The 22,030-nt window shown below is 52.6% G+C and overlaps 2 protein-coding genes across 2 annotated transcripts; both read right to left on the bottom strand.

Moving 5' to 3' along the window:
• Window positions 1-234: 234 nt before the first annotated feature.
• On the bottom strand, window positions 235-7,979 carry LOC138751120 (beta-galactosidase-like). Its single transcript, XM_069913190.1, has 5 exons — window positions 7,891-7,979; window positions 4,733-4,902; window positions 1,605-1,755; window positions 1,374-1,434; window positions 235-338 (listed from the first exon to the last, which is right to left on the bottom strand). The coding sequence occupies exons 1-5, from the start codon at window positions 7,945-7,947 to the stop codon at window positions 235-237; spliced, it is 543 nt and encodes a 180-aa protein (XP_069769291.1). The 5' UTR covers window positions 7,948-7,979.
• A 3,993-nt stretch (window positions 7,980-11,972) lies between these two features.
• LOC138751121 (unconventional myosin-X-like) lies at window positions 11,973-21,480 on the bottom strand. Its single transcript, XM_069913191.1, has 4 exons — window positions 21,341-21,480; window positions 18,927-19,367; window positions 14,481-14,672; window positions 11,973-13,081 (listed from the first exon to the last, which is right to left on the bottom strand). Exons 1-4 carry the CDS (start codon window positions 21,455-21,457, stop codon window positions 13,001-13,003), a joined length of 831 nt encoding a protein of 276 aa, XP_069769292.1. The 5' UTR covers window positions 21,458-21,480; the 3' UTR covers window positions 11,973-13,000.
• Window positions 21,481-22,030: the final 550 nt, after the last annotated feature.

Here is a 22,030-nt window from a genome sequence, read left to right as displayed (position 1 = left end):
ACGGCCGTGGCGGGGAGCGATGGTGAATGGCAGTGGCGATGGTAAACAGCCACGGCAGGGAGCGATGGTGAATGACAGTGCTGGTGGTAAATTGCCGTGCCGGGGAGCGATGGCAGTGGTGGTGGTAAACGGCCACGGCAGGGAGCGATGGTGAATGGCAGTGGTGGTGGTAAACAGCCATGTTGGGGAGCAATGGTGAATGAGAGTGGCGGTGAGTGGCCAAGGCGGGGAGCATCAGTCACAGGTGACTCCAATATCAGCTGTGACCACAATGAATAGTGGGGCCAGGCTGCAAGGACTCGGCAGCTGAATCCTGTTGCCACTTCCACCCTGTGTCACTGTTCCCCAAGGGCCCATGAACTATCCAATCAACTCACCTGTGCCTGCTGTACAATCAGCTCCACATTCACTGCTTCCCTCCTAGGACATTCCCACCACTGTCCAGGTTCACATCAATGAGGTGCTCGTGCAAAGGGAGGAGGTCCCAATTCTAGACTCCCTGTGGGTGTCGGACAATGTGAGAGTCCCTGGGTGCAGAATCCTGGCCAAAAAATGGTGATGTTGAAATTCAACAGGAAGTTTGGAAAAGGTATTGGGATTGCCAGCTGCTGTCAGTGTCTGATCCGGGGAGAAGTAGAATTCTCCATGTTCCCTCTCTGTGGAGCCAGCCTTTCATCCCCATCACTCCTGAATTATGGTCCAGTAACCCTGCCTTTGACCTCCAGTAACCTCACCGATCACTGGTTCCAAAACTATCCTTTCAATCATTCATTTTAACCATTAACTGCGACCGATCATTAACATTTGATCTTGCACCTGTCCAGATTAAATTGCATTGACCGTTCCTCTGCCTTTTGTTACCCACAGACACACCGAGACCACCCACTGTTCCCCTGGCTAATCCTACCCAATTCCCACCTACTCTACGGCTCTAGAATAGATCAGATGAATTTAGATTCTTTTGCCCAGAGTAGGGGACTCAGTAACCAGAGGAGATGGGTTTAAGGTTTAAGGTGAGGGGGGAATTGGAAGGGGGGAGGGGGGGTGAAGAGATTAAACATGAGCCTGAGGGGTAATATTTTTAAAGAGGATGGTGGGTGTGTGGGACGGGCTGCCAGAGGAGGTGGGTGAGGCAGGGACTGCGGAAATGTTTAAGAAACATTTGGACGGATCCGTGGATAGGACGGGTTTGGCGGGATATGCGGGAGAGAGGGGGACTTGAGTGGGTGGGAGATGTTGATCAGCATGGGCACGTTGGGCCGAAGGGCCTGTTTCCACACTGTACAACTGTGAAACAAGCCACCTTCCACGTCCCAGGTCACAATCTCTGCTTCATCCTGGAGCCCCACTCCAGCCCAACAGAGATATTTTACCTGCATCAGATGACCGTAGACTGATGGTCGAGTTCCGCAGGAGCCAGGCTGGGAGGCCACCCTGAAAACAGAAGTTCTGAAACTCAAGAGTTGTTCACAGTGCGTCTGAATTCGACACAAGGCACCATGTTACTTGGAGCACGCCGCAACAGGTGGGGATGTGGCCAGGCCCCGCCACCTCCTGCTCTCTCAGACACTGTAATACCCCAGGGGTCCCTCCTTGAGACTCACCAGGTCCCACTCTGCACAGATGTAGGGCCCAGGGCGCAGAATGACGAGCAGACCTGTCTCGTGGGCAAGGCGGAGGAAACTTTCAATGTCTCTGGACTTGGTGAAGTCGAACACTCCAGGTGTCAGTTCATGATAATTCCAGGCCACGTAACTGGAGGGGGACAAACCGTTAACAATTCCCAAACTTCTTCCGTCACAGCCGAATAAATCACACAAAGACAGACCAGGCAAAGAGTCCCCACCAGCACAGGGCCATGGACTGGACACTCGAGACCCAGAGTGCATCATAGAACACTGCAGCACAGAAATGGGGTGGTACGGTTGGCCGAGCAGTTAGCGCAACACTGTTACAACGCCAGCGATCAGGACCGGGGTTCGAATCCCATAAGGAGTTTGTATTTTCTCCCTGTATCTGTGTGGGTTTCCCTGGGGACTCTGGTTTCCACCCACCATTCGAAACATACCAGGGGTTGTAGGTCAATTGGGTGCAATTGGACAGCACGGACTCATGGGCCAAGAGGGCCTGTTACCATGCTGTATCTCTAAATTATGGAAAATGAAGAATGTAACACCTTAAGACAGAAGAGCAGAAATAGGCCATTCAGTCCATCGAGTCTGCCCCACCATTTAATCATGAACTGATCCAGTCTCCCTCTCAGCCCCACTACCCGGCCTTCTCCCCATAACCTTTGATGCCCTGGCTAATCAAGAACTGATCAATCTCTGCCTTAAATACCCCCAATGACCCAGCCTCCACAACCGCCTGTGGCAACAAATTCCACAGATTCACCACCCTCTGGCTGAAGAAATTCCTCCACATCTCTGTTCTAAGTGGACGCCCTTCAGTCATGAAGTGGTGCCCTCTTGTCCAAGACTCTCCCACCGTGGGGAACAACCTTTCTACATCGACTCTGTCCACGCCTTTCAACATTCAAAAGATTTCAGTGAGATCCCCCTCATTCTCCTTAATTCCAACAAGGATGTCAAACACTCCTCATATGACAACCCTTTCATTCCCGGAATCATCCTTGTGAACCTCCTCTCAACCCTCTCCAACGTCAGCACATCCTTTTATAAGCGAGAAGCCCAAATCTGCTCACAATCTCCATGTGGGGTCTCCCCAGGGCCTCAGCCTCACATCCCTGTTCTTCTATTCAATTCCCCCTGAAATGAACATCAGCATCGCATTTGCCTTCTTCACCACCGACTCAACCTGCACATTTCCCTCCAGGCTCTTGCACGAGGTCACCCAGATCCCTTTCCATCTGGGAATTTTCAGTTTTCTCCCCATTTAAAACCAGGCCTGGATTAATTTAACATCACACTGTTCCTTGTACATTCATGAACCTCTTCAATGTTCTTGCCTCCACCATCTCCTTTGCTTAGCAGATCCAAGGTTTTGGAGTGAAACATTCACCCCTCAGATCCTTTGACCTTCCGCTCTCACCTTAAACCTTGTTGGGACTCCCCTGCCATGGAAAACACACTCGGGCTAATTACCAGGTATAACCTTTTACCAGGTCACCTCTTAATCACCTTCACACTGGCCTGTCCAACCTCATGACAGCTCGTGCCCTCCAGTCCAGCCACATCCACCGGAGTCTTCAGCCTAATCCCATCTGCCCTCTCGAGTAGCAATTGGAACCATAACCTGAGGGTGTAAATTTAGGGCAAGGGCAGGTGGTTTAAGGTCAGAGGTGTACTTCACGAGATAGGCCCTTCAGCCCAACTGGTCTGTGGCAACTCCTCCCTCACCACCATTCAGGGCCCAAACAGTTCTTCCGAGTGAAGCAACACTTTACTTGTGAATCTGTGGGGATCATCTACTGTATCCGCTGCTCCCGCAGTGGTCTCCTCTACATCAGAGAGACTGGACGCAGACTGGGGGATCGCTTCATTGAGCATCTTGGCTCTGTCCACCATTATAGCATGGATCTCCCAGTGACCACCCATTTCAATTCCACGCCCTGTTCCCACACCGACATGTCTGTCCATGGCCTCATTCACATTGGAGGAACAACGTAATGTTCTGACCAGGCACCCTCCAAGCAGACGGCATTAACGTCAACTTCTCTGGTTTATGCGAGATCCCTCTCCATCACTAGCCCTCTATCCTTCCTTCCAGCTCCCCACCTCCTTCTCCTCTCAGACAGCCATGTCCTCCCCATCCCATCACTTCGGTTTCTGTTCCCCCCTCCACACATATCTACCCATGACCTCTTACCTGTCAGCCTGCATTACTCTCCCCACCCTTTCCTCCCTCCATCGTCAGCCTCTGTTCCTCCCCCTGCCCCTTCCTCCCTCCATCGTCAGCCTGTGTTTCTCCCCCCGCCCCTTCCTCCCTCCATCGTCGGCCTATGTTCCTCCCCCTTTCCTCCATCATCCTACCCAGGCACCTGCCTGATTTAGCCTCTACCTGACCAAGGTTCAGGCCCTCTCCTTCCTGTGGACACTGGGTGACCTGCTGAGGTTCTCCAGCAGGCTTGTGTCGACCTACCGTGCATTTGGCCCGTGGCCCTCAAAACCTTTCCCATCCACGGGAAAGGTAAATAACAGAAGCAAATTAGCAGAGAATATCAAGAATAGGCAGTGGATGTTTTATAAACACACAGTCCGAGAATGGGAATTAATGGCTGAGGCTGAACTTCCCTCTTCTGGGCAGGGGTCCCGGAGTCTCCCGGTTCTGAGAGGGGGGTGGTTCTGGGCAGGTGGGGTCCCTGTTCTTGGGGTGGGGGGGAGGGGGTGGTGGAGGAGGTTCCCTGTTCAGGGCGGGAGTCTCCCTGTTCTGAGGGGGAGAGGGTGGTGTTGGGCTCCCTGTCCCGGATTGAGGTGGGGGAGTCTCCCTGTTACAGGGGCGTGCTGCTGACTGTCTAGTCTCTGGGATGAAGGAGAAACAATCCCACCCTGCAAACAATGCAGCCCAGATTGAACAGGGCCGGGCTGGGGTCGGATGCCAACCACGTGGGACAAACAAGCGAGAGTGCACAGTTGGACACAGAGCAGGAGAGGAACAGATTCTTTAGCCCATCATGTCTTTGCTGAACGGGGCTGAGTGAGTGTCGGGGGGGGGCCATTGCCGGTGGCAGTGAAACCCGGTATAGTTGGGGGAACAGCAGAGCTCCACTTACACTTGGATAGCATTCAGCCCTGCCATGTACATCTTCTGCAATCTGTCCTTCCAGTAGATCGGAGGGACTCGGAAATAGTGGATGCTCCCAGAGATGTACTGAAAGCAGCAGCCGTCTTTACTGAAACAATTCCTCTCGTAATCAACAGTAAAAGAGCCAGCTTTCAGAGTCTGGTAAAAGAACACAGGAGTCAGACAGTCACACCTCTGCCCTGGCCTGTCACCCTAACAAGGACAGAGAGACCACTGGAGCCGATGATTTGGGCCCTGACTGTGGAATGGAGATGCCAGCCGCTGAAATGAATAAAAGCCAAAAGCATGGGGTCACCGTGACTGTGTTTGTAGAGCCTCATTTTTAATGGGAGTTAGTTAGATAGTCACACCTAGGTTGTAGCAGCCGGGTGGGCATCAGGAGAGGGAAAGAGGGCAGGTAGGCAGCGCAGGGCCATTCCCCTCAATAACTCAGTTACCATTTTGGATGCTGTTGGGAGGACGGCCGAGGGTCAAGCTGCTGCCGTCATGAGTCTTGCACGGGGTCTGGCTCTGTGCATCAGAAGGGAAGGGCAGGGAGGAGGGGAGCTGTAGTAACAGGGGATTCATTGGTTAGAGGAATATGTGAAAAGGATCGAGAGACTCAGATGGTACTTTGCCATCCAGGTGCCAAGGTTAGAGACATCTCTGTGCCCATAGTGTACAAAAAGGACAGGTCGCAGCTGAATTGGAGAAGGACCAATATCCTGGCAGGTGGTTTTCTAGAGCTGTGGGGGAGGGTTTATACTATCTTGGCAGGGGGGATGGGAAGGGAGTGTTAGGTCAGACGATGGAGCAGTTGGCAAAATGGCAGATGCTATGTGGAGTGACCGAGAGGAAGGACAGGAAGAGGATGGAACACACAGTCAGTTGGACAGGTTGAACGGGTGCCCTTAAGAATAAGGACGATGTACGCAAGATAATGGATCAGTACATAGAGTTACGATGTTGTGGCCGTAACAGAGACTTAAAGGTCAGGTTTGGCTGATGCAAGTTCAAGCATTTAGATGGTACAAGATAGAAAGGAAATTCAAAGTGTGGGGGAGTATCATTACTGGTCAGGGATAGTACCACGGCTGTAGAAGGGAGGGGCTGCAGAGGGACGGTCCACTGAGTTGGTGTGGGTGGAAGTCAGAGATGGGAAGGGAGCTCTCACTGTGCTGAAGTCATCTAGAGACTCCCAAATAGCCCTCAGGTCACTGAGGAGCAGATAAGTTGGAATGGTGGGAAATACAGGTTTGTAGCTATTTCAACTTCCCTAATATTGATTGGCACCTCCTGACTGCAAGAGGGATGGATGGGGCTGAATTTGTCAGGTGTGTCCAAGGATTCCTGGCACAGTATGTGGACTGGCTGACGAGAGGAGAGGTCAGACTGGATCTGGGGAATGAACCTGGTCTGGTGGGGGACCTCTCGGTGGGGGGAGCATTTTGGAGAGAGTGGCCACAACTCCCTGAACTTTAGTACAACCATAGAAAAGGATAAAAACAGCCAAAATGGGAAAGGGCTAATTATGAAGGGATGAGGCAGGAACTGGGGAGAGGAAATTAAGAACAGATGTTTAAGGGTGAAAGCAAAGAAGTAACGTGGAGAAAGTTTAGGAACCATGTGCTGGGATCAGGATTGGTTTGTCCCACTGGACAAGGAAAAGATGGTATTATAAAGGAGCAGGTTCACAAAGCAGGTGAGGCATCCAGAGGAAGTTAGATAGGAAACAGGAAGGGCCCATGAGAAGTATATGGTAGCCAGGAAGGTAACGTAAGAAAGGACCTAGGAGAGCTGGAAGTGGCAATGAGAAGGACTTGGTGTGTAACCCTGAGGCATTCTGCTTGTACGTAAGGAACAGGAGGATGACAGGAGTGAGAGTTGGACTGATTGGGGAGAAAGGAAGCATCAGTGTTCACTAGGGTGAGGAATGTTGGTGAATGTGAAGTCAGAGAGGAACCAGGTCCTGGTTTAGAAAGAGAGAGTGCTGGAGCTGCTCTGAGGCATTTGAATAGACATGCCCGGGACCATTCACGACAATAAATCCTGACACACCTCCATCAAACTCTCGTCATTCTCTCACGCTCCAGGGAACAATGTCCCTGCCGATTCAACCTTTTCCTATTATCTGACCCCTCAAGTCCTGGTGACATCCTTGAAAATCTCTGCACTATTTTAATCTTACTGATATCCTTCCTGTAGTTGAATGACCAAAACTGCACACAATTCCCCAAATTTGGCCTCACCAATGTCTTATACAACTTCACCCTCACATCCCAACTCCTGGACTCAACACTTTGATTTATGAAGGCCAAGATGCCAAAAACTCTTTACAACCCTGTCCGCCTGTGACGCCACTTTCAGGGAATTATGTCTCTGTATTCCCAGATCCCTCTGTTCTATCGCACTCCTCAGCGCCCGTGTCCGTCCTTTCTCAGTCTGTCCTTCCAAAATGCAACAGCTCACACTTGTCTGCATTAAACTCCACAGCCCATTTTTCCAGCTGGTCCAGATCCCTCTGTAACCTTTGAAAACCTTCCTCCCTGTCCACGATACCCCTTTATTTAAGAAAGGTAATCAGGAGAATCCTGTGAATTTTTAACCAGTGAGTCTTACATCACTGGAAAAGATTCTTCAGGACAGGATTCTGAGGCCAGGTTAGCGGAGCTGGGACTTTTCTCCTTGAAGCGTAGAGGAGACTTGATAGAGGTCGACACGATTCTGAGGGGCAGAGACAGGGTGGACGGTCAGGACCTGTTTCCCAGGGCAGGATCAGCAAACTCCAGAGGACCTTTGTACAAAGTGAAGGGAGGGAAGTTTAGGGGAGACGTCGGGGACGTTTTTTAACACAGAGAGATGTGGGGGCCTGGAATGTGTTGCCAGGATGGGGGTGGAGGCTGGAACATTAGGGGTATTTAAGAGACTCTGAGACAGGGACATGAATGGAGGAAAATGAGAGGGGGGAAGGGTTAGATTGTGGGTGAGGTTTCTATGGGTTAGCACAACATCGTGGGCCGAAGGGCAAAAAGCGTAATGCTCGGTGTTCTCTTCCCTCCACCCGGGGCGAAGTCCGGACCCTCCCCCCAGTCCCAGCCCCGCCGAGGAGCCCGGAATGAGGCCGGGGGCCGGGGTCCTGCTCCTCACCGCCACTTCCACGGACACCGAGACGAGCAGCAGGACCATCCGGCCATTCAGCTCCATGGTGCCGCTACCGGGACGTTCCGCGCTCCGTTCCCCAGCCCCCCCACTCCCCCCCACAGCCCAGCCCAGCCCCCCACTCCCCCCCACAGCCCAGCCCAGCCCCCCACAGCCCAGCCCAGCCCCCCACTCCCCCCCACAGCCCAGCCCAGCCCCCCCACTCAGCCCAGCCCAGCCCCCCCCCACAGCCCAGCCCAGCCCCCCACTCCCCCCCACAGCCCAGCCCAGCCCCTCTCCCCGCCCCTCCCGGTCCGGTTTCCCTTGCCCCGCCGCCAACCGGCGTTGGTTCTCGGGTGGAATCCCCGCCCCTTAAAGGCACCATCGGCGGCCAAATAAACCCTCCGACAGAAAATGAGTTCTGAAGCTTGGAGCAGGAACAGGCTGGGGAAAGGGGGCGAGAGAAGGAAGGGGGTCAGGAGGAGGAAGGTGACTCAGACCAGGGGTGGGGGAGACGTGGAGACAATGGCTGCCAGTCATGGGAGTGACAACAATGGTAATGAAGGAGAATCCTGTCCTGCTGCAGTCCAGGCCCTTCAGTCCTCGATGTGGTGCTGACCCATACATTCCTTTCTAAAAAAAGTACTAAACCCTCCCTACCCTGTAACCCTCTATTTTTCTTCCATCCGTGTCCCTGTCTAAGAGTCTCTTAAATGTCCCTAATGTTCCAGCCTCCATCACCATCCCCAGCAAGGCATTCCAGGCCCCCACAACTCTGTGTGTGTAAAAAAACCTACCCCTGACGTCTCCCCTCAACTTCTCTCCCTTCACTTTGGACCCACGTCCTCTGGTGTTTGCTGATCCTGCCCTGGGAAACAGGTGTTGTCTGTCCACCCTGTCTCTGCCTCCCAGAATCAAGTCTCCTCTCATCCTTCTACACTCCAGAGAGAAAAGTCCCAGCTCTGCTAACCTGCCCTCATGAGACTTGTTTCCCAACCCAGGCAACATCCTGGTGAATCTCCTCTGCCCCCTCTCCACAGCTTCCACATCCTTCCGAGAATCATAGAAAATTGTAGCACAGAAACATGTGTCTTCAGCCCTTCTCATCTGTGCTGGACCATTTTATTTGCCCAATTCCACTGACCTGCACCCAGACCAAAGTCTTACATACCTCTCCCATCCATGTACCTGTCCAAATTCTTAGAACCATGGAATTCTACAGTACAGAAAACAGGCCATTTAGCCCCTCTAGTTCATGCTGACCATAATCTTCCTCGACCCACTGACCTGGTCCATTCCATAACCCTCCAGATCTCTCCCATCCACATATCTATCTAATTTACTCTTGAAACACACAATTCAGCCCCCATTTACCACATCAGATGGCAGCTCATTCCACACTCCCACCACTTTGAGTGAAGAACTTTCCCCTATGTCCCCCCTAAACCTTTACCCTTTAGGCTTAAAGTTATGACCTCTCATATTTTGGTCACCCAATCTAAATGTAAAAAGCCTACTCATATCCACTCTGTCTATAACTCTCATAATTTTATAAACCTCTTTCAAATCTCCCCACATTCTTCTTTGTTCCAAGGTAAAGTCCTAACTTGTTTAACCTTTCCCTGTAACTCAGTTCCTGAAGTCCGGGCAACATCCTAGAAAATCTTCTCTGCACTCTTTCTATCTTATTGATATCCTTCCTGTAGTTCAGTGACTAAAACTGCACACAATTCTCCAAATTTGGCCTCACCAATGTCTTAGACAACTTTACCATAACATCCCAACTCCTGGGCTCAATACTGATTTATGAAGGCCAAGATGCCAAAAACTCTCTTTACAACCTTGTCCACTTATGACACCACTTTCAGGGAATTACGTCTCTGTATTCCCAGATCCCTCTGTCCTACCCCACGCCTCAGTGCCCGACCATTCACCGTGTACGTCCTTTCTTGGTTTGTCCTTCCAAAATGCAACACCTCACACTTGTCTGCATTAAATTCCATTGCCCATTTTTCAGCCCATTATCAAGTTGGTCCAGTTCCCTCTGCAAGCTTTGAAAACCTTCCTCACTGTGCACAACGCCTCCAATCTTAGTGCCATCTGCAAACTTGCTGATCCAATTTCCCTCATTATCATCCAGATTATTGATATCGATGACAAACAACAATGGTCCCAGCACCAATCCCTGAGGCACCACTAGTCACAGGCCTCCAGTCTGAGAAGCATCATCCACTACTACTCCTGTCCAGTAAAACACTTCCTCAGTTTGTCTGCTTTTATCCTTGTTCTGTTTTAACCCCTATTGAGAGGACCGCCACCTGACCAAAGGGGGTCAGGTGGTGGAGGCTGGGAAAGAGGATAAAGTGGGGCAGGGGGGAGTGGAAAGGCAGAAGAACAGAATTAACTGAAGGGAGATCTGAAATTGGAAAATTCACTGTTCCTGCCATTGGGCTACAGAGGGCTCTGGCAGAAAATGAGGTGTTGCTCCAGAGGGTGGTGGCTGGGATGAGGGAGATGTGGGATGAGAGAGATGTTTGCTGAGAGGTGGAGAAGGTGGGACTTTTCTTCCAAGGGCCTGAAATTATAGATATATAATAAATGGGAAGAAAATGAGGAGCAAAAAGGGGATTTTTTTTTTTTTACACAGTAGTCAGCCTGAAGAAAACTGAGGTCCTCCATCAGCCAGCTCCCCACCATGACTACCAGCCCCCCCCACATCTCCATCGGGCACACAAAACTCAAAACGGTCAACCAGTTTACCTATCTCGGCTGCACCATTTCATCAGATGCAAGGATCGACAATGAGATAGACAACAGACTCGCCAAGGCAAATAGCGCCTTTGGAAGACTACACAAAAGAGTCTGGAAAAACAACCAACTGAAAAACCTCACAAAGATAAGTGTATACAGAGCCGTTGTCATACCCACACTCCTGTTCGGCTCCGAATCATGGGTCCTCTACCGGCACCACCTACGGCTCCTAGAACGCTTCCACCAGCGTTGTCTCCGCTCCATCCTCAACATCCATTGGAGCGCTTTCATCCCTAACGTCGAAGTACTCGAGATGGCAGAGGTCGACAGCATCAAGTCCACGCTGCTGAAGATCCAGCTGCGCTGGATGGGTCACGTCTCCAGAATGGAGGACCATCGCCTTCCCAAGATCGTGTTATATGGCGAGCTCTCCACTGGCCACCGTGACAGAGGTGCACCAAAGAAAAGGTACAAGGACTGCCTAAAGAAATCTCTTGGCGCCTGCCACATTGACCACCGCCAATGGGCTGATAACGCCTCAAACCGTGCATCTTGGCGCCTCAGTTTGGCGGGCAGCAACCTCCTTTGAAGACCGCAGAGCCCACCTCACTGACAAAAGGCAAAGGAGGAAAAACCCAACACCCAACCCCAACCAACCAATTTTCCCCTGCAACCGCTGCAACCGTGTCTGCCTGTCCCGCATCGGACTTGTCAGCCACAAACGAGCCTGCAGCTGACGTGGACTTTTTACCCCCTCCATAAATCTTCGTCCGCGAAGCCAAGCCAAAGAGTCAGGATGTAGAACAGAATCTGGTACAGTGCACTAAATTGGTGGAGGGGGGAGGAAGGGGAAGGAACACAGGATAACAGGCCAGATCAACCAGTTCTCTGACTTCTCAGCACTTTACTCTTCTATTCCCCCACCCCCCCACCCCACCTGTTTCCACCCATTACATCTTACCTGTTTGCCTGTCCTCCTCCCCATCCATCCCCACCGTTTTATTCAGGCTTCTGTCTACAGTTCTCCATTTTCCTGACGAAGGCCTCAGGCCTGAATCATTGACTGCCTTTGACTTCCTGTGGATGCTGCATGACCTGCTGAGTTTCTCCAGCATGTTTGTATACTGCACTGGATCCCTGCATTTTCTTGTTTCACTCAGAATCAGTGCAGGCAGTCATTGTTTGCAGAGACACTGGAGTCAAGGAATGGTGGCAGAGCAAGGAGAGCAGTGTTGAAACCTCGACTGGATGAGCCCTGATCTGAGTGAATCAGGTGGGGAATCAGGTATGGTCTAACAGCGTGTTCGTACAAAGTTAACAAAAATCAACAGGCAAAGCCGTTCCAACAATTCTCGTCTGTATTTCTGAGTGGAAAAGCACCCGAATAAAACTTTTGTTCAGAATATTTGGTTGTTACAAGATGAACAATTCTAGATATGCATTAAATAATGTGAAATATCGGTCTGCAAAGCCAGCTACCAACATCCCAGCTGGCACTGGAGTGGAGCAGTCAGCGAGTGTGCAGGCGAGATGGGAAAAGCAGCAATGGTTGGTGAGAGCAAGATGCGCCTTTGATCAGACAATAAAGGCAAAGGGGTAAGTGCCATTCTGCCCCTCCCAACCCGACTACATTTCACGTTGGCAATATTGCGTGCAGTATTGCAGGTGTTCTTGGACTGAGACAGTAAAGGCAGTGCCCACCGCCTCCTTCCTGTTCTGGACGTCCATTCGTCTCTTCGTGTTCTAGATGTCCCTTCATGACCAGTTCCCAATGCTTCCTTCCCCATTCCATATGTCCATTTGTCCCTTTCTGTTCTGGACGTCCCTTCATAACCAGTGCCCCCTGCACATTCCGGACGTCCCTTCGTGACCAGTTCCCAGCACCTCCTCCATGTTGTGCGTGTCCTTTCACAACCACCCATCCAACTGGTCAATCAGCATTTCCACCTCACCAAGAAAGTGACATCACAGCCCGGCCATTGGCCACCCAATAGACCCACCCATAGATTATAACCAGGGCGAACTGTTCTGTCAATATTCCAGAGTTTACAGGCATTGGTCTCTCACAGGCAAGAATGTTGGGAACTCCACACCAACACCCCTTCCCAACTGCAGGCATCACCACCCACCAATCCCCACTCTCCAGTGCAGGAGAAGAGGGGTGCATCCTTTACAGACATCTGCAGGGATCACACCCCAGTTCAGCCTCTGCACAGCCCGTTACGAATCCTGGATCTCCTTCATGCCACCAATCAGCGTGGCACACAGGAGATTGTTGGACATGGCCAGCCTTGACTGGCATTGAACAGCAGGAAACCGTCAGTACAGAGAAGTAGGTGGAGGAGATGTCCGTCATCTGGCCTGGGCACTAGGTGCGGGCAGCGGTTGCTGCCTTCGTACTGTATCTCCTCTTGACGTGAGCCTTCATGATCTTGGTGATCTCGGCTACCTGCAGGGGAGAGACAGGCAGGGTGAGCAATGCATAGTGTGGGCTCAGGCAGCTCGAACCAAGAGGAACAATGAGAAGTCATGGGCGGGAGGGAAAACCATGGTCAATACTAGGGTCAGGTCCACAAATGCCAGAGGGTATTGGATAATTGCCATTTCCATGGGTGGGAGGGAACTGCAACAACAGACAGGGAAGAGGCTGAGTAGGATCACAACAGGGTCATCAGTAACTGTCCCAAACTAGATGCCACAGAGGGCTCTGGGTGTGAGGTAGGGAAGGACTATGTTGAGTCAGTTTATATAGGTCAGCACAACATAATGGGCTGAAGGGCGTGCAATATTCTATTGCTATAAAGTGCAAGGAAAAGATATAAAAGTGACCTGAGAATAGTGGTGCTATGAAATGAGCTGCCAGAGGCAGTGATACAGATGTCCACACTGTAATAAAGTGGGAGGATTTTCAAGGTTTGGTTGATCCATATTCAGGAAAAAGCAGTGAATTAGCTTAAAGACTGATTTTGTGAAAGAAGGCAGAGGGTAGTGGTGGATAGAGCTTCTCAGACTGGAGGCTGTGACTAGTGGGGCCTCAGGGATCGGTGCTGGGACAGTTGTTTGTCTGTATCAGTGATCTGGATGATAATGTGGTGAACTGGATCAGCAACTTTGCAGATGACACTAAGATTGGAGACGTTGTGGAGAGTGAGGAAGGTTTTCAAAGGTTGCAGAGGGATCTGGACCAGCTGGAAAAATGGGCTGAAAAATGGCTGATGGAGTTTAATGCAGACAAGTGTGAGGTGTTGCATTTTGGAAGGACAAACCAATGGGTTTGGAAGGACAAACCAAAGGACGTACATGGTAAATGGTCGGGCACTGAGGAGTGCGGTAGAACAGAGGGATCTGGGAATACAGATATATAATACCCTGAAAGTGGTGTCACAGGTGGACAGGGTTGTAAAGAGAGCTTTTGGCATATTGGCTTTTATAAATCAAAGTATTGAGTCCAAGAGTTGGGATGTTATGGTAAAGTTATACAAGACATTGGTGAGGCCAAATTTGGAGTATGGTGTGCAGTTTTGGTCACCGAACTACAGGAAAGATATCGCTAAGATAGAAAGAAAGAGTGCAGGGAAGATTTACTAGGATGTTGCCTGGACTTCAGGAACTGAGTTATTGGGAAAATCTAAATAAGTTGGGACTCTATTCCCTGGAGCGTAGAAGAATGAGGGAAGATTTGATGGAGGTGTACACAATTTTGAGGGGGAGAGACAGAGTAAATGCAAGCAGGCTTTTGCCACTGGGTGGGATAAAAACTAGAGGGCATGGGTTAAGGGTGGAAGTGGAAATGTTTCATGGGAACTGCTTCATTCAGAGTGTTGGGAGTATGGAACGGACTGACTCACCTGCGCAGTTTCAAAGAACATCTCCCGGCCGCCGACCGTCAGGCGATATGTGTTGGGCAGTGGGGCCCCGAACGCTGCAATCTTCTCAAAGCTGAAGCACTCCAACGGCCGCGCCGCTCCCCGCTTGTAGATGGAAACACCGCCAGAGCTCACGGCCAGCCAGAGCTCACTGGGGAATCCGCCCTCCTTACACTGCAGGGGCCAGACAATGGCTAATCAGACACTACCATCACCCAACGCAGCCAGTCACCATGAGTCAAGGCAGCCAATTAGACATTGCCATCACCCACAGCAGCCAATCAGAAACCACCATCATCCAACTCAGCCAATCAAACATCACCATTGGTTAGTGGACCATCACACACAGAAAACTGCACCAATGTTCACAGCAGGTCAAAGAGCATTAGCACATAAATCAACCAATTAAAGGGCAGCAGCGCTCAGAGCAGCCAATAGACAACAGAGCTCAAAGTTTCCAACCAATGAGAAACTGCTTCTCCCAGGACGTCCATATACACAAATGAAGACGCAGAACTGAGAGAAACCAAAGAAGGGACATTGTGGACCGGACTGTGGGAGGGAGGGGTGTGGAGGGACATTGTGGACCGGACTGTGGGAGGGAGGGGTGTGGAGGGACATTGTGGACCGGACTGTGGGAGGGAGGGGTGTGGAGGGACATTGTGGACCGGACTGTGGGAGGGAGGGGTGTGGAGGGACACTGTGGACCGGACTGTGGGAGGGAGGGGTGTGGAGGGACATTGTGGACCGGACCGTGGGAGGGAGGGGTGTGAAGGGACACTGTGGACCGGACTGTGGGAGGGAGGGGTGTGGAGGGACACTGTGGACCGGACTGTGGGAGGGAGGGGTGTGGAGGGACACTGTGGACCGGACTGTGGGAGGGAGGGGTGTGGAGGGACACTGTGGACCGGACTGTGGGAGGGAGGGGTGTGGAGGGACATTGTGGACCGGACTGTGGGAGGGAGGGGTGTGGAGGGACATTGTGGACCGGACTGTGGGAGGAAGGGGTGTGGAGGGACATTGTGGACCGGACTGTGGGAGGGAGGGGTGTGGAGGGACATTGTGGACCGGACCGTGGGAGGGAGGGGTGTGAAGGGACACTGTGGACCGGACCGTGGGAGGAAGAGGTGTGGAGGGACACTGTGGACCGGACTGTGGGAGGGAGGGGTGTGGAGGGACATTGTGGACCGGACTGTGGGAGGGAGGGGTGTGGAGGGACACTGTGGACCGGACTGTGGGAGGAAGAGGTGTGGAGGGACATTGTGGACCGGACTGTGGGAGGGAGGGGTGTGGAGGGACATTGTGGACCGGACTGTGGGAGGAAGGGGTGTGGAGGGACATTGTGGACCGGACTGTGGGAGGGAGGGGTGTGGAGGGACATTGTGGACCAGACCGTGGGAGGGAGGGGTGTGAAGGGACACTGTGGACCGGACCGTGGGAGGAAGAGGTGTGGAGGGACACTGTGGACCGGACTGTGGGAGGGAGGGGTGTGGAGGGACATTGTGGACCGGACTGTGGGAGGGAGGGGTGTGGAGGGACACTGTGGACCGGACTGTGGGAGGAAGAGGTGTGGAGGGACATTGTGGACCGGACTGTGGGAGGGAGGGGTGTGGAGGGACATTGTGGACCGGACTGTGGGAGGGAGGGGTGTGGAGGGACATTGTGGACCGGACTGTGGGAGGGAGGGGTGTGGAGGGACATTGTGGACCGGACTGTGGGAGGGAGGGGTGTGGAGGGACACTGTGGACCGGACTGTGGGAGGGAGGGGTGTGGAGGGACATTGTGGACCGGACTGTGGGAGGGAGGGGTGTGGAGGGACATTGTGGACCGGACTGTGGGAGGGAGGGGTGTGGAGGGACATTGTGGACCGGACTGTGGGAGGGAGGGGTGTGGAGGGACACTGTGGACCGGACTGTGGGAGGGAGGGGTGTGGAGGGACATTGTGGACCGGACTGTGGGAGGAATGGGTGTGGAGGGACATTGTGGACCGGACTGTGGGAGGGAGGGGTGTGGAGGGACATTGTGGACCGGACCGTGGGAGGGAGGGGTGTGAAGGGACACTGTGGACCGGACCGTGGGAGGAAGAGGTGTGGAGGGACACTGTGGACCGGACTGTGGGAGGGAGGGGTGTGGAGGGACATTGTGGACCGGACTGTGGGAGGGAGGGGTGTGGAGGGACATTGTGGACCGGACTGTGGGAGGAAGGGGTGTGGAGGGACATTGTGGACCGGACTGTGGGAGGGAGGGGTGTGGAGGGACATTGTGGACCGGACCGTGGGAGGGAGGGGTGTGAAGGGACACTGTGGACCGGACCGTGGGAGGAAGAGGTGTGGAGGGACACTGTGGACCGGACTGTGGGAGGGAGGGGTGTGGAGGGACATTGTGGACCGGACTGTGGGAGGGAGGGGTGTGGAGGGACACTGTGGACCGGACCGTGGGAGGAAGAGGTGTGGAGGGACACTGTGGACCGGACTGTGGGAGGGAGGGGTGTGGAGGGACATTGTGGACCGGACTGTGGGAGGGAGGGGTGTGGAGGGACACTGTGGACCGGACTGTGGGAGGAAGAGGTGTGGAGGGACATTGTGGACCGGACTGTGGGAGGGAGGGGTGTGGAGGGACATTGTGGACCGGACTGTGGGAGGAAGGGGTGTGGAGGGACATTGTGGACCGGACTGTGGGAGGAAGGGGTGTGGAGGGACACTGTGGACCGGACCGTGGGAGGGAGGGGTGTGGAGGGACATTGTGGACCGGACCGTGGGAGGGAGGGGTGTGGAGGGACACTGTGGACCGGACCGTGGGAGGGAGGGGTGTGGAGGGACACTGTGGACCGGACCGTGGGAGGGAGGGGTGTGGAGGGACACTGTGGACCGGACCGTGGGAGGGAGGGGTGTGGACGGACACTGTGGACCGGACCGTGGGAGGGAGGGGTGTGGAGGGACATTGTGGACCGGACCGTGGGAGGGAGGGGTGTGGAGGGACACTGTGGACCGGACTGTGGGAGGGAGGGGTGTGGAGGGACATTGTGGACCGGACTGTGGGAGGGAGGGGTGTGGAGGGACATTGTGGACCGGACTGTGGGAGGGAGGGGTGTGGAGGGACACTGTGGACCGGACTGTGGGAGGGAGGGGTGTGGAGGGACACTGTGGACCGGACTGTGGGAGGGAGGGGTGTGGAGGGACATTGTGGACCGGACTGTGGGAGGGAGGGGTGTGGAGGGACATTGTGGACCGGACTGTGGGAGGGAGGGGTGTGGAGGGACATTGTGGACCGGACTGTGGGAGGGAGGGGTGTGGAGGGACATTGTGGACCAGACTGTGGGAGGGAGGGGTGTGGAGGGACATTGTGGACCGGACTGTGGGAGAGAGGGGTGTGGAGGGACACTGTGGACCGGACTGTGGGAGGGAGGGGTGTGGAGGGACATTGTGGACCGGACTGTGGGAGGGAGGGGTGTGGAGGGACACTGTGGACCGGACTGTGGGAGGGAGGGGTGTGGAGGGACACTGTGGACCGGACCGTGGGAGGAAGAGGTGTGGAAGGATACTGACTGGGTTCAGGTCAGTGGGACTGTGGAAAGTAATGATCTGGCACTGACTGGATGGGCTGTGCTGTAATGTTCTATGGTTCTCTGGTTCTGTGGCACCAGCAATCTCAGTGGCCAATGAACAGGGACCCAGCAATCAGAGTAACTGGTCCCTGGGCCTCAGAGCAGATGACAAAATCTGGAGCAAAACACTGCTGGGTCAACTCAACAATTTTTTCAATGTTTTACATTGTAGCAACACAGCATGGTAGAAGGCCGTTCGGCCATGCCACCCTATTATCCTACAACCCATGGTAGGTTTTGAAAGGTAGGAGGAAACTGGAGCACCGAGAGGAAACCCACGCAGACACGGGGAGAACAAACAAACTCCTTACAGACAGTGTGGGATTCGAACCCTGGCCCTGATTGCTGGCGTGGTGACAGCTACGCCAACCATGTTGCCCCCAATTGGGTCACTTCTGCTCCACAGGCACCAAGTCCCAGACCCTTCTCTTTCTCTTGTTTCCCTGATCAATCACTTCTCCTGCCCCACATCCCGTTGCACAAACCTCGGGTTGAGGTGCATCAGAGGGAGAAGGTATTGGGTCAGGAACTTTCATTGAGGCGGATTATTTTTGCTCCAGGTTCTAACATCTGCAGTGTATGGATGTCTCCTGGCCTCCAGGAGCTGGATTGGAAGAGAGGGAACAAGATTTGGGGGAGGCAAGGGGAGATGGAGCGAGAAGGTGGGTGAGGAGAAAAGGGCATCTCGTGGAGGGAATCTGATCAAATGCTTGGTGACCAAGACAGGCAGTGATGGGAAGGACATGGGTATTTCCTCGAGAGGATGGGATGGGTTTGAGAGGTAAGTGGATCAGAAGGCCCAACGTGGACTTGGACTGAGCTACCTCAACGTCAAAGAATGTGCAGCCATAGCCTGACCACTCCATCACAATGTCCATGTATCTCAGCATGGCCTGCTGTTGTATCATCCCCTGCAGCCTCAGCCACTTGTCCACAACACCAGTCCGCATGGCCGACATCTCTTCCTTCATCCACATCTCCAACATCTGCTCCTCTTCCATCTTCTGCTTTCTTGTGGAGCCTGTGCGCAGGTTCAGCCGCAACGTCCCTTCCAGGAAGCTGGTCCGTCTCTTCTCCAGGGTCTGAGAATTAGACTTGGTGCTTTGGAAGATCTTGGCCCTCAGCCTGGAGACGGGATAAACCTCCTGGAGGTTCAGGGAGCTCTTCGTGTAGTCCCCATACATGTACTGCAGTCTCAGGGCAGCAAGAAGTTGCAGGGTGTCTTCTGGGGCTGGGAAATGCCCACTGATCAAACATTCATGGGCCTGGGATAAAGAAGGTAAGAAGACAGGATGATGGAATGAAGAAGCTGTTCTGTCACCCAGTAAAAAGTTTAAAACTAAAACTAAAAGTTGCTTCCTTCAGTGTGCGACCAGAAGAGCACACAGCTGCTGTATAACCAATAGTTTATTCAGATGAATCCTAACCTCCCTGCTCAGATCCATGCCCAACTCAACAAGGAAAGCATCCTATATGTCTTCTTAACCAGAGAATCGACATATGATTCTGTGTAAGATCAGGGTGCACGTGGTTGGGGTAATCCATTAGCAGGGACAGGGGACTGGTTAAACAATGGAAGGCAGGGAGTTGGGATTGATGAGTGTTCCTTTGGTTAGCAATAGTAGTTAGTGGGGTTCTAAAGGATCAGTTTCGGTTTGTAACTGTTCGCTATGTTCACAAACGATCTGGAAGAGGCGACAGAGGGTCATGGATCTAAGTTTGCTGATGACCCTAAATTGAGTGAAGAAGCAAATTATACAGAGGATGCAGAGAGATATTGATAGATTAAATGAGTGGGCAAGGGTCTGGCAAATGTAACACAATGTTGGTATATGTGAGGTCATCCAGTTTGGAAGGAAAAATAGATCAGATAATAATTTAAATGCTGAAGATTTACACCACACTGTTGTGCAGAGGGTCCTGGGAGTTCTCGTGCAAAGGATGGCTTGCATGTGCAACAAGTAATCAAGAGACAAATGGGACATTGGCCTTCATTGCTGGAGGCCCTGAACTTAAGAGCGGGGAAGTTCTGCAGCATCTATACAGGGTACAGGTGAGGCCACAACTGGAAATGCTCCACTTGCGCCCATACCTCCTCCCTCACAATCATTTGGGGCCCCAAATGACCCTTTCAAGTGAAGCAACAGTTCACTTGTGAATCTGCGGGGGTCGGTCCCGAAGTGGCCTTCCCTACATTGGGGAGACTCAACACAGACAGGGCGATGGCTTCATTGAGCATCTTTGCTCCGTTTACTGCAACAGCAAGAAGCAAGAACTTTGCCTTGGCTGACCACTTCAATTCCACACCCAATTTCCACACTGACATGTCTGTCCATGGCCTTGTGCACCGCCAAGCTGAGGCCACCCGCTAACTGAAGGAAAAACACCTTCTATCCTTTCTTGGCAGCCTCCAACCAGACAGCATCAATATCGACCTCCAATTGCCATGAAACCCCTCCTCCAGTCCCTCCCTTTCCCTTCCATCTCCTATCAAAGGTAGGGGCAGCTACATGGAAAGGGAAAGTTTAAAAGAATTAGGGGCAAATGAGACAAACTCAGACAGACAACATGTATAAACGCTGTAAAACTTTGATTTCTCATTATCAACAATATTTGTTGGCTCCAATATTGACAGCAAATGTAGCCTTGTAGGAGAATGGTGGGGGTGGGGGGGGGGGGGAATCTCATTGAAACATTTTGAATGGTGAAAGGCATGGACAGAGTAGTTGTAGAAAGGTTGTTCCCCAAGGTGGGAGAGTCTAGGACAAGAGGGATCAACTTCAGGATTGAAGGATGTCCACTTAGAACAGAGATGTGGGGGAATTTCTTCAGCCAGAGGGCAGTGAATCTGTGGAATTTGTTGCCACAGGCAGTTGTGGAGGCTGGGTCATTGGGTATACTTAAGGCAGAGATTGATGGGTTCTTGATTAGACATGGTTATGTGGAGACTTCCAGGCAGTGGGGCTGAGTAGGGAAATGGATCAGCTTATAATTAAAGGGTGGGGCAGACTTGATGGGCTGAATAGCCTATTTTTGCTCCTATGTCTTATAGTCTGACAGAATCTTCTCTGCACTCTCTCCAATGGCCCTCATGTCCCTCCAAAGGTACCAGGGGTTGTATCATAATGTCCCTGCTTGTATTTCCTTGCCTCAGGTGTAGAAGGTAAATATCTCATCACCCATCTCCTCTCCCGTGGCATCACATCCTTTCCCTAACAAAGATGGTTACAAAACGTACCTGTTCAAACATGAACACAAACTCCACCCCATGCTTGGGGACATTCTCTACATCCAGGAAGCAGTAGAGCTTGAAATAGAGTTGCCATGGGATTTGTTCCTGATTCTCCCCGCCCATCAGCCTGGAATCGGACAAACAGACGGCAGTCAGTCACCAACATCCTGTCCCCAACAGCCCAATCAGCACCTCTCCACAGACCTGTCAAACTCCCCAATCCTGAACAGCAGAGAAACCACTCCATTCACATGACCCGTCACTCCGTCCATTTCATTGGAAGGCAGAGTCCATTGGTGGAGTTGAAGACACCAAAGACTACTGGGACACTGGCCAGCTGGAAGCTGGGCAGAGAGTGGCGGATGGCGTTTAATCCAGTAGTGATGGGTGAGGCCAGAGTCTGGAAGGGAGTAAAAGGGGAGTGTTGATACACATAGAGACTATGGGATTCAGACCCATCACTCCCTGACAACAAGAACGCAAATGGATGAAGATGTTGTCCAAAGCAGTGGGTAGAAGTGTTGCAGAGTGATGTCTCAGATTGAGTACATGGCACCATGACGGAGCGATACAGAACACTGGTCAGACAGAGTATCGCATGCAGTACAGGGAACACATCGCAGTCCCGTCGCCTAAGGAGAGGAAATGTGCAAGGACAAGGTGTGCAGATGGGTCCTGTGTGGACAGACACCAAGA

This window comes from Narcine bancroftii, unplaced genomic scaffold (assembly GCF_036971445.1).
Source record: "Narcine bancroftii isolate sNarBan1 unplaced genomic scaffold, sNarBan1.hap1 Scaffold_727, whole genome shotgun sequence".
NCBI classification, from domain to species: Eukaryota; Metazoa; Chordata; class Chondrichthyes; order Torpediniformes; family Narcinidae; genus Narcine; species Narcine bancroftii.
This window is presented reverse-complemented; position numbering and strand designations above follow the sequence as displayed.

Coding starts and splice junctions, on each gene's coding strand:
- LOC138751120 (XM_069913190.1), bottom strand. CDS start 7,947: ATGGAGCTGAATGGCCGGATGGTCCTGCTGCTCGTCTCGGTGTCCGTG. Junction 1,756..4,732: donor GGGCTGAATGCTATCCAAGT/GTAAGTGGAGCT, acceptor GTCCCCCTCCAG/TTACGTGGCCTGGAATTATC. Junction 339..1,373: donor TCTACGGTCATCTGATGCAG/GTAAAATATCTC, acceptor CTTGGGGAACAG/TGACACAGGGTGGAAGTGGC.
- LOC138751121 (XM_069913191.1), bottom strand. CDS start 21,457: ATGGGCGGGGAGAATCAGGAACAAATCCCATGGCAACTCTATTTCAAG. Junction 19,368..21,340: donor TTGTGTTCATGTTTGAACAG/GTACGTTTTGTA, acceptor TCTTTATCCCAG/GCCCATGAATGTTTGATCAG. Junction 13,082..14,480: donor TGTTCTTTGAAACTGCGCAG/GTGAGTCAGTCC, acceptor TCTCCCCTGCAG/GTAGCCGAGATCACCAAGAT.